Source organism: Macaca fascicularis, chromosome 19 (assembly GCF_037993035.2).
Source record: "Macaca fascicularis isolate 582-1 chromosome 19, T2T-MFA8v1.1".
NCBI classification, from domain to species: Eukaryota; Metazoa; Chordata; class Mammalia; order Primates; family Cercopithecidae; genus Macaca; species Macaca fascicularis.
Genome location: NC_088393.1, coordinates 19,508,775 through 19,522,088, shown reverse-complemented (window position 1 = coordinate 19,522,088; position 13,314 = coordinate 19,508,775). Strand labels below are relative to the sequence as shown.

Here is a 13,314-nt window from a genome sequence, read left to right as displayed (position 1 = left end):
GCGATAGCTCATGCCCGTAATCCCAGCACTTTGGGAGGCCAAGGTGGGTGGAACACTTGAGGCCAGGAGTTCAGGACCAGCCGGGCCAACACGGCGAAACCTGTCTCTACTAAAAATACAAAAAAATTAGCCAGGCATGGTGGTGCGTGCCTGTAGTCCCAGCTAGTCAGGAGGCTAAGGCAGGAGAATTGCTTGAACTGGGGAGATGGAGGTTGCAGTGAGCCAAGATCACACCACTGAACTCCAGCCTGGGTGACAGAGTGAGAGTCTATCTCAAAAACAAACCAACAAAATAAATATACAGAGAGAAAACAGACACACACGTGATGACAGACGCAGAAATTGGAGCCATGCGGCCACAAGCCAAGGAGAACCAGGAGCCCCCAGAAGCTGGAAGAAGTAAGGAAGATCCTCCCCTAGAGCCTCTGGAGGGAACGCAGCCCTGCCCACACCTGTAGACTTCTGGCCCCAGGACTGTGAGAGAAGAAATTCCTGTTGTTTGAGGCCGCCTGGTTTGTGGTCTGACAGTAGCCCCAGGAAACTCGTACAGATTTGAAGTGGATTTTATTATTTTATTTATTTATTTATTTATTTATTCATTCATTCATTTATTGAGACAGAGTCTCTCTGTCACCCAGGCTGGAGTGCAAAGCCGTGATCTCGGCTCACTGCAACCTCCGCCTCCCAGGTTCAAGCGATTCTCCTGACTCAGCCTCCAGAGTAACTGGGATTGCAGGTGCCCGCCACCATGTCCAGCTAATTTTTATATTTTTAGTAGAGGCGGGGTTTCCCCATGTTGGCCAGGCTGCTCTCAAACTCCTGACCTCAAGTGATCCATCCACCTCGGCCTCCCAAAGTGCTGGGATTACAGGCAAGAGCCACTGCGCCTGGCCTCTAAGTGGATTTTAAAGAGACATTAAAAAAACCCAATTTGAGTGCAGTGGAGCACACCCATAGTCCCAGCTACTTGGGAGGCTTAGGCAAAAGGATCACTTGAGCCCAGGAGTTTAAGGCCAGCCTGGGCAACAGAGAAAAACCTCATTTCTAAAATAAATCTAAAAAAAAAAAACAATTTGAAGCATGGTTTAGGGGCCATGAAGGAGGAGGTGACCGCCTGGCAGCTTCTCTTTCACATGGGGAAGGACAACACTTACCTTGGAAGATGATTTTGGTTCGGTCCAGGGGGGCTACTGCTGTTTTGGCAAGGGCGCCAGCCAGGGCCCCAGACAGCAGGGAGCTGAGCACTTGCCTGTGGTCACGCTGCAACAGAACACGTGATCAGAGGTCAGAGGGCAGGGGGTCTGTTCTGCAGAGGACCGTGCCCCAGAAGTGCCTTCCTTACACCCTCTGGGCCAGGGCCAAGGGATGCACCCCACCCGGAGTGTGTTGGCGCTGCTTGGTTCTGGGTGATCCATGGTGGGTCCACAGGCCACAGTGAAAACCTCCCAGGATAACAGGGACCATCCACGTTGGAGGTGAGGTGTGCAGGTTTAACATTCTCAGAGACAGGCTCACAATAGGACTGGCCTACGTGCAAACTTCTGTTCCCTCCACAGCCTGTGTGCACCTGACTATGGCACTGTGGCATTTTAGGTACACAGGGACTGAAAACAGGCACTAGGGACCGATGCGGTCAGGGGGTTGGCAGTGGGTATCAGGCAAGCAGACCTTGACTCTGTGCCGGCGTGTCCCTTCCCACAACTTCCGATCAGGACTCTGGAGGTTGGCATCTATGACTCTTCATCCAGCCCAGTTGAGGGGGTGACAGCGACATTGATGATGGCTGCCAACTTGCGTTGACTACTCCCATGCCAGCCCGAGAGCCATTGCTTTCTGGAGTCCCTCTGGAGCTGCCCAAGGCCCCTGCTCCCCCACAGCCCTCCCTCCTTCCCAGGAAGGTCGCACCGCACAGGAGTGTGTCCGAGCCCTGTGGGATCCCATGGGTACCACCTGCCCATCAGGCTGGAGTTTCCATTTCCCCTGCTGACTCGGCCACGGGACTCTCACTGAGAAGTGGCAGAGAGCATTCTGGAAAGTTCTGGATGGGAGGTGCTCTGATTCTATTTCCCCAGTGGACTCGGCCACGGGACTCATTGAGAAGTGGCGGAGAGCATTCTGGAAAGTTCTGGATGGGAAGTGCTCTGACCTTTCCTTGCCCTGCAGTGCTTTGCTGTCTGAACGTAACGTGGATGGGCAGGTGGTTCAGCAACTCCCAGGGATCTGTGAAGTCCCACTAGGCACAGGCTTCCTGAAGGGCCTGGAGTCCCACAGTGCAGGGTGGGGGTGTGTGCAAGACTCCTCCTTTCCCCATGGTGCTGCTGGTCCACACAGAGAGCCAGATGCCAACAGAATCATCAGATAAATGCAAATACAACCACCCATTGGGAAGGTGCCGCCAGGAGGTGGCCCAGGGTTCTGCAAGAACTCTGGGTAGGGGGGTGAGAGGCTGATCTTGAAGGATGAGGTGCAGGTCACTTTGGGGTGTGTGTCATAGTATTAGGTGGGGAGGAATGAACACTCAGAGGCTAGGGTGAAAAGGAGCAGGGGACCCTGGGGGACCACAAGGAGGGCAGATTTGCTGGCACAGGGAAAGGGAGGGGGCCCAGAGAATAGAAAGGAGATGGGAAAGAGAGGTGGGTGCCAGACCCCACAAAGCCTGGCAAGGAGGGCTGATCTTTGCCCAAATAAATGGGCAATTTTTTTTTTTTTTGAGACACAGTCTCGCTCTGTTGCCCAGGCTGGAATGCAGTGGTGTGATCTCAGCTCACTGCAACCTTTGCCTTTCAGGTTCAAGCAATTCTGCTCCCTCAGCTTCTTGAGTAGCTGGGATTACAGGCAAGCACCACCACGCCTGGCTAATTTTTGTATTTTTAGTAGAGATGGGGTTTCGCTATGCTGGCCAGGCTGCTCTTGAATTCCTGGCCTCAAGTGATCTGCCTGCCTCGGCCTTCTGAAGTGCTGGGATTACAGGCATGAGACACCATGCCCGGCCTAAATGGCCCATTTTTAATATGACCAGAGTGGGGCTGGGCACTGTAGCTCATGCCTGTAATCTCAGCACTTTGGGAGGCCGAGATGGGCAGATCACCTGAGGTCAGGAGTTCGAGACCAGCGTGCCCAACATGGTGAAACCCTATCTCTACTAAAAATACGAAAATTAGCCGGACATGGTGGTGGGTGCCTGTAATCCCAGTTACTCATAAAATTGAGGCAGAAGAATCGCTTGAACCCGGGATGCCAAGGTTGCAGTGAGCCGTGATTGTACCACTGTTCTCCAGACAGGGTGACACAGCGAGTCTCCATCTGAAAAAATAAAGAATAAAAATAACAATGTGACCAGGGTAGAAGTGGCTCCTGCAGAAACCCAGGATAGATATGGTGGAGGCTGGAGATGGGGAAGGGATGTGGGAGCACTTCTCAGGTGTTACAGGCAGCCAGAGTCAGACTGAGCATGGCTGCCCCCACCTCTAGAGTTTGCTCAACTCAGTGGGTGGCTTGGGGTGAAGGGCTGGGCCTGAGTCTGTCCACACACCTGCCTGAATCCCAGCTCTGCCCTGACTGAGCTCAGGCAGAGGGTGCCCTCTTTGGTCTCCCAGTCCTCATCGTTGAAACAGCAAGGTGCCAGCTCTCAGACCCTCTCCCACATGTCCTGGGCTACCCAGCAGCCTTGCACCCCCAGTCCGGTTCCACAGAACACAGCCTTCTTTTCCTCAGTGCCCTCAGGGTCCCCTCCACCAGCCCAGCCCTCCCTTCCTCAAAGGGACAGAGTGCACAGCGATTTTGTTTCTGAGGTCAAACTTCGCCATGGGGTTTGATCTTCTCCTAGCTTCTTGGAGGCCTGTCTTTGGGGGCCTCTGCCTTTTCTGGGACATGCAGCCAGGTTGCAGATGTCTGGTTCCACAAGCTTTGAGAAATGTGGGCGCTTGGTGGTCGTCCCAGCAGCAGTCCAAGGCTTTACCAGCCAGCCAGTTTCTTCTCTGAATCAGTCAGACCAGCTGTTCCCCTCTGGAATGGGCCTCTGTGTGCAAATGGAATATTCCATGGAGAGTGCCTCCCTGTGCCCTGCTGGCGACAGAGTTCTTCCACCTCCTCCATTCGGTGTTTACCTCCTATCAGTTTGTCCTTTTGTTTGCTTGTTTGCTTGTTTTTTGAGACAGAGTCTCGCTCTGTCCACCAGGCTGGAGTACGGTGGCGCAATTTTGGCTCACCACAACCTCTGCCTCCCAGGTTCAAGTGGTTGTCCTGCCTCAGCCTTCCCAGTACCTAGGATTACAGGCGTGCACCACCCTGCTTGGCTAATTTTTGTATTTTTGGCAGAGATGGGGTTTCTCCACGTTGCCCAGGCTGGTCTCGAATTCCTGAGGCTCAGGTGATCGCCTGTCTTGGCCTCCCAATGTGCTGGGATTACAGGCCCAGCAGAGGCTCTTAACATTACAAAGCCAACTCTGTGTTGTTTGTTTGAGATAGGATCCCACTCTGCCACCAGACTGGAGTGCAAGTGCATGATCATAGCTCACTGCAGCCATGACCCCTTGGGCTCAGGTGATCCTCCCACCTCAGCCTCCTCAGTAGCTGAGACCACAGATGTGTGCCACCACACCCAGCTAATTTTATTTTTTTGCAAAGACAAGGTCTTGCTGTGTTACCCAGGCTGTTCTCAAACTCCTGGGTTCAAGCAATCCTCCCGCCTTGGCCTGCCAAAGTGCTGGGATCTCTAGTGTGAGTCACCATGCCTGGCCAATGCTAAATCTTAGTATCGGGAACACACATCCATAAACTGCACCTCTCAAGGCGGCCACCAGTGGCACCTGGAGGACGTGTGTTTGGCCAACACTTCCAGCTCCTCTCTAATGGACACAAACACCTTATTATCCAAAGAGCTGGGAGCAGGCATCACTGACGGGTCAAAGTTTCAAGATCCATCATATGGGGAGATCCTACAAAAGAAGAATTTGTTGGCCAGGCAGGTGACAGAGAGAAAGTGGACGATCCCGGATAGGATGCATGTTGGCCGTAAACACCATGGGAAGAGGGTCAGTTTTTTTTTTTCGTTTTTTGTTTTTTTTTTTTTCTGAGATAGGGTCTCCCTCTGTCACCCAGGCTGGAGTGCAGTGGTGTGATCTCAGCTCACTGCAACCTCCACCTCCTGAGTTCAAGCAATTCTCCCACTTCAACCTCATGAGGAGCTGGGATTACAGGCGCGTGCCACCACGCCTGGCCAATTTTTGTATTTTTAGTAGAGACGGGGTTTCACCATGTTGGCCAGGCTGGTCTCGAACTCCTGACCTCAAGCAATCCTCCCACCTGGGCCTCCCAGAGTACGGGGATTACAGGCATGAGCCACCATGCCCAGCCAAGGCTCAGCTTCTTAACCAAAGAAAAGAGACTTTGCAGAGTGAGTCCCTCCCACCTTGGGGCTGGCCAGGCACACCAAGAGTAATGTCTTCAGGGCCTGCCAGCACAGAGGAGAATGGGCATGTGTGTGTGATGTCCAGCAAATGACCAGCACTGGCGCATTTCTGCATGTGGTTCGGCAGCCATCGCTGCCTCGAGCTTGTCCACGTGGCGGGATCCACATTGCAGAACCCCTCCTCTCCGGCATGCAGAGCAACAGCCGTATCCGGGTGTTCGTCCGGCTCTTTTGGGACCTTCACTAAACTTCAAGGCACGTGCCTGCCCTGTGCCTCAGTCACCTGGTGGTAACCCCAGTAAATGAGTCCTCCCGCCCACCTGCTGCTCTGAGGTGTCACCTGGAATCCGGGGAAAGGTCAGGAGGCCTGGAAAATGACGCCACCTCAGTCTTTGACCCCATGGACTTTGAAAACTGCCTGTGCGGTTGGCCTGAGTCAGGCCCTGGGAGTGCAATGGTTTCTGCGTGGGGCTGGGTTGGTCTGTGTTTCAGGTTCAGCTGATAGGACTTAGGGGCCAGTGGGGGTTCTGGTTTCTACGGTGAACAACAACAGGGCTGACCCAATTGCTTTGAGAGAATGTCTTTTCTTCAGTGGAACTGTGGACTTAAGAGGTGAACTTGGAAACACAGAGTAAAGCCCAAGCATGCCCACCCCCTTTGGCTCTCTGCATTTGCCTTTTTTTTTTTTGAGACAGGGTTTTACTCTATCGCTCAGGCTGGGGTGCAGTGGCACAATCTCGGCTCACTGCAACCTCCGCCTCCTGGGTTCAAGCAATTCAAATGCCTCAGCCTCCCAGGTAGCTGGGATTACAGATGTGTGCCACCACGCCTGGCTAATTTTTATATTTTTAGTAGAGACGGGGTTTCACCATGTTGCCCAGGATGGTCTCAAACTCCTGGTCTCATATGATCCTCCCACCTCAGCTTCCCAAAGTGCTGGGATTATAGGCGTGAGCCACCACACCTGGCCTTGGCTAATTCCTTAGTGTTCCAAAATCTGAGGGAGAAAAGGGGGCTCCAAGACACGTCTGATACCTCAGGCTTCTCACCCCACGCTGGCGCTGGGTGAGGTTTTTGCCTCTTACCAGGTGGCTGGGCTGGTTGGATTCACATCACCACAAGCAGGGCTTTCGGTGGAATAGAGGGGGGCTGGTGTCCTCCATCCCCTGACCTTACAGTATCTAGGGCTGTGGGAGCAGAGAGGCTCCGCCACTCCACCCTCAGCCCAGGTGGGCAGGGGTACCAACATGCACATCCTAGGTGCAGGGTGATTTGTGATGGGGTGCATGGAGCACAGGAGAGGGATCTCTGAACCTGTTTGGAGAGGGCGCAGAAGCTGGGAGGAGGGGGCGGGGAGCCTGGGGTGGGGGGAGGCTGGGGCCCCAGGAGAAACACCCACCCCGGGAGGCCGGGGTACTTACCTTTGATGAGACGGACGAGGACAGGACAGCCTCGGCATCCTCACGCAATCGCACCGGGCCTTCCTTCACACCATTATCCATACCAGGCCTGCTCGGAATGGCAGGAGACTCGGTCCTGGGGGGGTAAGGGGAGGTGGTAAGATACGGCGAGGTCCTGAGAGATGGCGGGTGTTCCCACCAGCCTTTTCCTATCCCGGTTTCTGGCTCCCTGCATGGGGAGGGATGCCCTCAACTGCATTCTGCGGCCACGGTCCTGTGTGTATTGCTTAATCATTTACAAAAGCCTTTCTTGTTGGCACTGGAATGTAATCCCCACAAACAGTCTGTTCTTTTTCCAAATCTGGTGCCCAGGGAGCAAACAGGCTCAGAGAAGTTAAGCAGCCAGCCAAGGTCACACAGCTACCAGCAGGTTGTGGGGCTAGCGTGGCCAAGGTGCTCAGTGCTCCGTGCCAACACCGAGGTGCTTGGTGCCAATACCACTGTCGGGCCACACATCCAGTGGGCTTGTGTCAGCTTGGACCCAAGGGTCTCTGTCCACCGAAATTATTTATTATTTATTTATTTTATTTATTTATTTTATTTTTTGAGACGGAGTCTCACTCTGTCACCCAGGCTTGAGTGCAGTGGCACGATCTTGGCTCACTGCAACCTCTGCCTCCCAGGTTTAAGCAATTCTTGTGCTTCAGCCTCCCAAGTAGCTGGGACTACAGGCGCCCGCTACCACACCCAGCTAATTTTTTATTTTTAGTAGAGATGGGGTTTCACCATGTTGGCCAGGCTAGTCTCGAACTCCTGACGTCAAGTTATCTGCCCGCCTTGAACTCCCAAAGTGCTGGGATTACAGGCATAAGCCACTGCACCTGGCCTATTTTTTTTTTCCACCCAGGCTTGAGTGTAGTAGCACAATCATAGCTCACTGCAGCCTCATATTCCTGAGCCCAAGTGATCCTCCCACCTTGGCCAGCTAAGGGTGATTTTTTTGTTTCTGTTTTGACAGAATCTCCCTCTGTAGCCCAGGCTAGAGTGCAGTGGCATGACCTCGGCTCAGTGCAGCCTCCGCCTTCTAGGTTCAAGTGATTCTTGTGCTTCAGCTTCTCAAGTACCTGGGATTATAGATGGTCACTGCCATGCCCAGGTTTTTTGTTGTTGTTGTTGTTGTTTTTTTTTTTAAGTAGAGCTAGGGTTTTGCCATGTTGGCCGGGCCGGTTTTGAATTCCTGGCCTCATGTGATCCTCCTGCTGTGGCCTCCCAAAGTGCTGGGATTACAAGCGTGAGCCACCGCGTCTGACTGGGTTGGCTAATTTTTATTTTTCATTTTATATTTTGTAAAGACAGGGACTGACTATGTTGCCTTGGCTGGTCTGGAACTCCTGGGCTCAAGTGAACCTCTGGCCTCAGCCTCTCAAAATGCTGGGATTCCAGGCATGGCCGCTGTGCCTGGTTAGTTCCCATACTTTAAAATCATCCAGTAGGCCGGGCGCGGTGGCTCAAGCCTGTAATCCCAGCACTTTGGGAGGCCGAGGCGGGCGGATCACAAGGTCAGGAGATCGAGACCACAGTGAAACCCCGTCTCTACTAAAAATACAAAAAATTAGCTGGGTGCGGTGGCGGGCGCCTGTAGTCCTAGCTACTCAGGAGGCTGAGGCAGGAGAATGGCGTGAACCCAGGAGGCGGAGCTTGCAGTGAGCCGAGATCGCGCCACTGCACTCCAGCCTGGGCAACAGCGTGAGACTCCGTCTCAAAAAAAAAAAAAAACAAAAAACATAAAATCATCCAGTAAATGAAAACACATTACTACAAAGTGACGCAAAGGGTGCAGAGGCCCCAGAGCAGGCATCAGTGCCGGTGAGTAACGCTGTACAAAGTGCACTTGGGATTCTGCTACACCAGCCTCCACTGCTGACTCTTTCCTAGTGAAGATGGACCCATAGGCACTGGCTCCGGGAGAAACACCTGCTTCAAAGATGGGGCTGGAGAGAAAGGATGAGCTTGGAGCACGTGGAGGTGCCAGTCATGGAGGACATGCTCAGAAACAGAAACCAAAGCAGATGGGTGTGGTTAGGGGGTCATGGGCACCCTCTGAAAGAACCCCTGATGGCCAAAGCTGGAACAGTTTGAGTGGAAATGGAAAAAAACATAAAGCAGCCATGGATGAAAGCCTGAACTATAAAATAAATAACCATGCGTCCATATGATATAAACAAATGACAGAATAAGTAAGTATATGGTAGAGAAGAGACAAATCTCCCAGGCAAAGGATTCCCAAATAGTTCAGCAGCTTGGACCTCCAGGAGGGGCCATGCCTCCTACCCTCAGGTGTGGCTGCGCTTAGCGGCTTCTTTCCAAAGAGTGCAGTCTGGAAAGGGGGCTGTCAGTGACTGCAGCACAGAAACCTGATGGATCCCAGCTGGGCTAGGTGATCCAGGGCAACACTGGCTGGGATAAGTCAGGTGGATGCACTTGCCTCTGATGGAGTGTGACGACCAGGGTCTTCCTCCCCCAGATCCATCACCCCATCTGACCGTGAGAAAAACATCAGGCTGGGCGCAGTAGCTCACACCTGTAATCCCAGCACTTTGGGAGGCTGAGATGGGCGGATCACGAGGTCAGGAGTTCGAGACTAGCCTGGCCAACCTGGCAAAATCCCATCTCTACTAAAAATACAAAAATTGGCTGGGCATGGTGGCGGGCACCTGTAATCTCAACTACTCGGGAGGCTGAGTCAGGAGAATCACTTGAACCCAGGAAGTGGAGGTTGCAGTGAGCTGAGATCATGCCACTGCATTCCAGCCTGGGTGACACAGTAGACTCTGTCTCAAAAAAAAGAAAAAGAAAAAACTCCAGACACATCCCAACAGAGGGGCATTCTCCAGCACCCCTGACCACTGCTCCCCCAAACAGTCACGGTCACCAAAAACAAGGACAGCCTGAGAAACCATCTCAGCCCAGAGAAGAGAAGTCTAAGGAGATGTGAGCGAGGTCAGGAGATCGAGACCATCCTGGCTAACACAGTGAAACCCTGTCTCTACTAAAAATACAAAAAAATTAGCCGGGCGTGGTGGCGGGCGCCTGTAGTCCCAGCTACTTGGGAGGCTGAGGCAGGAGAATGCCGTAAACCCGGGAGGCGGAGCTTGCAGTGAGCTGAGATCCGGCCACTGCACTCTAGCCTGGGCGACAGAGCGAGACTCCATCTCAAAAAGAAAAAAAAAAAAGGAGATGTGAGGACTAAAGGTCAGGTGGGATCCCTGGACAGAGAAAGGATATTCAGGAAAAACGGAGGAAACGTGAATAAAGTGTGGAGCTCCATTAATATTAATACTGTCTCAGCACTTGTTCATTAGTGAGGCAAATGCACCGCAGCACTGTGAGAGGTTACGCATAAGGGACGCTGGATGTGTGGGGTGTCGGGGAACTCAGTACAACCTTTGCAATTTTTCTGTAAATCTAAAACTACTCTTAGCTGGACGTGATGGCTCCCACCTGGAATCCCAGCACTTTGGGAGGCTGAGGTAGGAGGATCGCTTAAGCCCAGGAGTTTGAGACAAGCCTGGGCAACATAGTGAGACCCCATCTCTAGAGAAAAAAATTAGCTGGATGTGGTGGCATGCACCCGTGGTCCCAGGTACTCAGGAGGCTGAGGTGAGAAGGTCGCCTGAGCCCAGGAGGTCGAGGCTGCAATGAGCTGTGATTTCAGTACACTCCAGCCTGGGTGACAGAGCAAGACTGGACTGGGTCTCAAAAAATAAAAATAAATAAAACTGCTCTCAAACAGACAGAAACCAGGTCCTAAAGACCTTTTCCAGCCGGTTGCTGGGGGTCGGCATCTTTCATCATCGGCCCGTGGGACGCGCTGCGTCTGTTTCACCTTCCCCTGCAACCATCGGCCATGTCTGACTGCTGCCCAGCACCGCCCCTGACGCTACAGACCCTGGGGGCTGTGCTTGCACTTGGGTGCTCAGGTGAGAACAGCACAGCCTCTCTACTCCTCGATTCCTAGAATTGAGGTGCTGGGTCAGGCAGCCTGGACACATTCTGCAAAGTCACCTTCCCCAGAAAGGATTCAGCCATTTGCCATCCCCCAACAGTGGGTGAGGTGCCCAAGGCCTGGGTCCTGGCCGAAGGGGGTCCCTCCCGCCCTCCTGTGGGCTCTTGCTCTGAGCTCCTCAGGAGGTCACAGTCCTGTGAGGAACAGTCTCCCCAGGAGGGCATTGCAGCCTCAGACCCTCCCTTGGCTGCACCTGCCCAGCCTCTGTGAACAAGAAGAGCCACCAGCCAGGGCTGCCTACAGTGCCCCTGGTACCATCCTTCGCTGGATCACCTGCCCAGGGCCAGGGCTCAGCCTCGAATGGCACCCATAGACATAGACAAAGTCACTGTGCAACCTGGCCGGAACTACACAAGTGTGCTGGGCCCTGCAGGTGACAGAGCACTGAGGGCAGCTGGGGCTGGGGGACGTACCTGGAGGACCTGGAGGGGGCGGAACCATGGCCCCTGAAAGATACATCCTGCCCCCAGAACCTGTGAATGTGACACTTTTACGAAAAAGGGTCTGTGCAGATGTGATAATCACAAGGCAAGATCTCTAGATGAGGGTTAAGGTGGGCCCTAAGTGCAATGACTGGTGTCCTTGTAAGAGACAGAGTAGGAGACACAGACACAGAAGGGAGGGCTGAGGATGAGGCCTGGAGCACGGTAGGCCACCACAGCCGGTGCGTGATCCCACAGCACAAGAACGGCCTGCTTCTGTTCCAGCTGCGTCCTCATCCCTTGATGAGGTCAAGGAGACAGTCGCGGCACCACCAGCACCCACCACCCTCCCCGTCTCAACAGGAAGAGGGCCCCAGGGCACTAATGCCTGCAACCATCAGAGACACAGGTTTTCATGACATTCTCTTTGTTGTTGTTGCTGTTTTATAGTCAGGGTCTTGCTCTGTTGCCCAGGCTTGAGTGCAGTGGCACAATCATAGCTCACTGTAGCCGCGACCTCCTGAGCTCAAGCGATCCTCCCACCTCAGCCTCCTGAATAGCTGGAATTATAGGCTCATGCCACCACACCTGGCTAAGTTTTTCATTTTCTGTAGAGACAGGGTCTCCTTATGTTGCCCAGGCTGGTCTTGAACTCCTGGGCTCAAGTGATCCTCCTGCCTCAGCCTCCCAAAGCGCTGGGAGTCCAGGTGGGAGCCACCGCACCTGGCCATAACATTCTTGTGTTTCCACTGTACTTAGTTTGTTTTTTCCCATCACCTTCCATTTTGCAGTAATATTGAATTTATTTTTAAGGCAGTGATACAAACTTTTATTTTATTTTATTTTTATTTTTATTTTTATTTTTGAGACAGAGTTTCGTGCTTGTTGCCCAGGCTGGAGTGCAGTGGTGCAATCTTGGCTCACTGCAACCTCCACCTCTTGGGTTCAGGCAATTCTCCTACCTCAGCCTCCCGATTAGCTGGGATCACAGGCACGCACCACCACACCTGGTTATTTTTTTGTATTTTTAGTAGAGACAGGGTTTCACCATGTTGGCCAGGCTGGTCTCAGACTCCTTACCTCGAGAGGTGATCCACTTGTGTTGGCCTCCTAAAGTGCTGGGATTACAGGCGTGAGCCACTGCGCCTGGCCCAAACTACCTTTAGATGAATTTAAGTTAGAAAAGACAACCATTAAGTGAATTCTAGAACTGGGTAGGGCAGACCGCAGATCTGGGGGAAGAGGTCCCTGAGGATTTCAGCAGAAACGGGCCCAAGAGTCACGCTTTTGTCTTTCGTCACAGCAGAAGGATGCTGCCTGTGGTCAGGAGTAAGCCGTGTTTGCTGCAGCTCAGGAAGGCAAAGGGAAAAGCCATGTGACATCCTGGACCCTGGGGACCACAGTGAGAACAAGGGATGGGTTTCGAGACATGATAGCCTAAAATACGACCTCAGCCTTTGAGAAAACAGAAGCAGGAAGCACTGTTCCCTTTCCCTTCTCCCCAGAAGCAGGTCATGAGACTCTCAGGTGGAGAGTGCCTCCCGTATATCTGGAGGAGGGAGCAGAAGATGCAGAGATGCCAAGAAGAACCTGAACAAACAGGTCTTGCTAAGTTCCCCCAAGGTTATTACCATTAAATCAGAAGCCTTTTTTTTTTTTTTTTTGAAGTGGGGGGTCTCACCCAGGCTGGTCTTGAACTCCTGGGCTCAAGTGATCCTCCTGCCTTGGCCTCCCAAAATGCTGGGATTACAGGTGTTTGCCACTGTGCCCAGACAGATCAGACCCTTTTGCCCTTCAGTTAGACTTGCCCATGACTCTAATCTTCATCAAATCTAACATAAACATACTCAGGTTTACCTGTTTTAGGGGGAGGTCTTTGTTTCCGTATAAAGGCTCCCAAGTCACGTAAAACTTGTATTAAATAAATTTGTCTGCTTTTATCTTGTTAATCTGCCTTTTGTTACAGGGGCCTCAGCCATGAACCTAAGATGGGTGAGAAAAAAATATTTTCCTCCC

General features: G+C 52.7%; 2 protein-coding genes across 4 annotated transcripts in view; both read right to left on the bottom strand.

Annotated features, from left to right (window-relative positions):
* ARMC6 (armadillo repeat containing 6) overlaps positions 1–13,314 on the bottom strand; it is a 74,661-nt gene that overhangs the window by 1,513 nt on the left and 59,834 nt on the right. The window contains exons 9-10 of one of the 2 annotated variants that reach the window (XR_012428594.1): positions 6,832–6,946; positions 1,155–1,260 (exon numbers count right to left, since the gene is read on the bottom strand). The gene's annotated coding sequence lies outside the window, so the exon portion shown is untranslated. Of the gene's footprint in view, positions 1–1,154; positions 1,261–6,831; positions 6,947–13,314 lie in introns of those variants that run through there. The other variant, XM_074026449.1, reaches the window with a different exon arrangement.
* SLC25A42 (solute carrier family 25 member 42) overlaps positions 1–13,314 on the bottom strand; it is a 48,687-nt gene that overhangs the window by 8,329 nt on the left and 27,044 nt on the right. For both annotated transcript variants that reach the window (XM_065535260.1, XM_005588503.4), the window contains 2 exons: positions 6,832–6,946; positions 1,155–1,260 (listed from right to left, as the gene is read on the bottom strand). In XM_065535260.1, coding sequence (XP_065391332.1) covers positions 1,155–1,260; positions 6,832–6,912 — 187 coding nt within the window. In that variant the 5' untranslated portion in view covers positions 6,913–6,946. The remainder of the gene's footprint in view (positions 1–1,154; positions 1,261–6,831; positions 6,947–13,314) is intronic.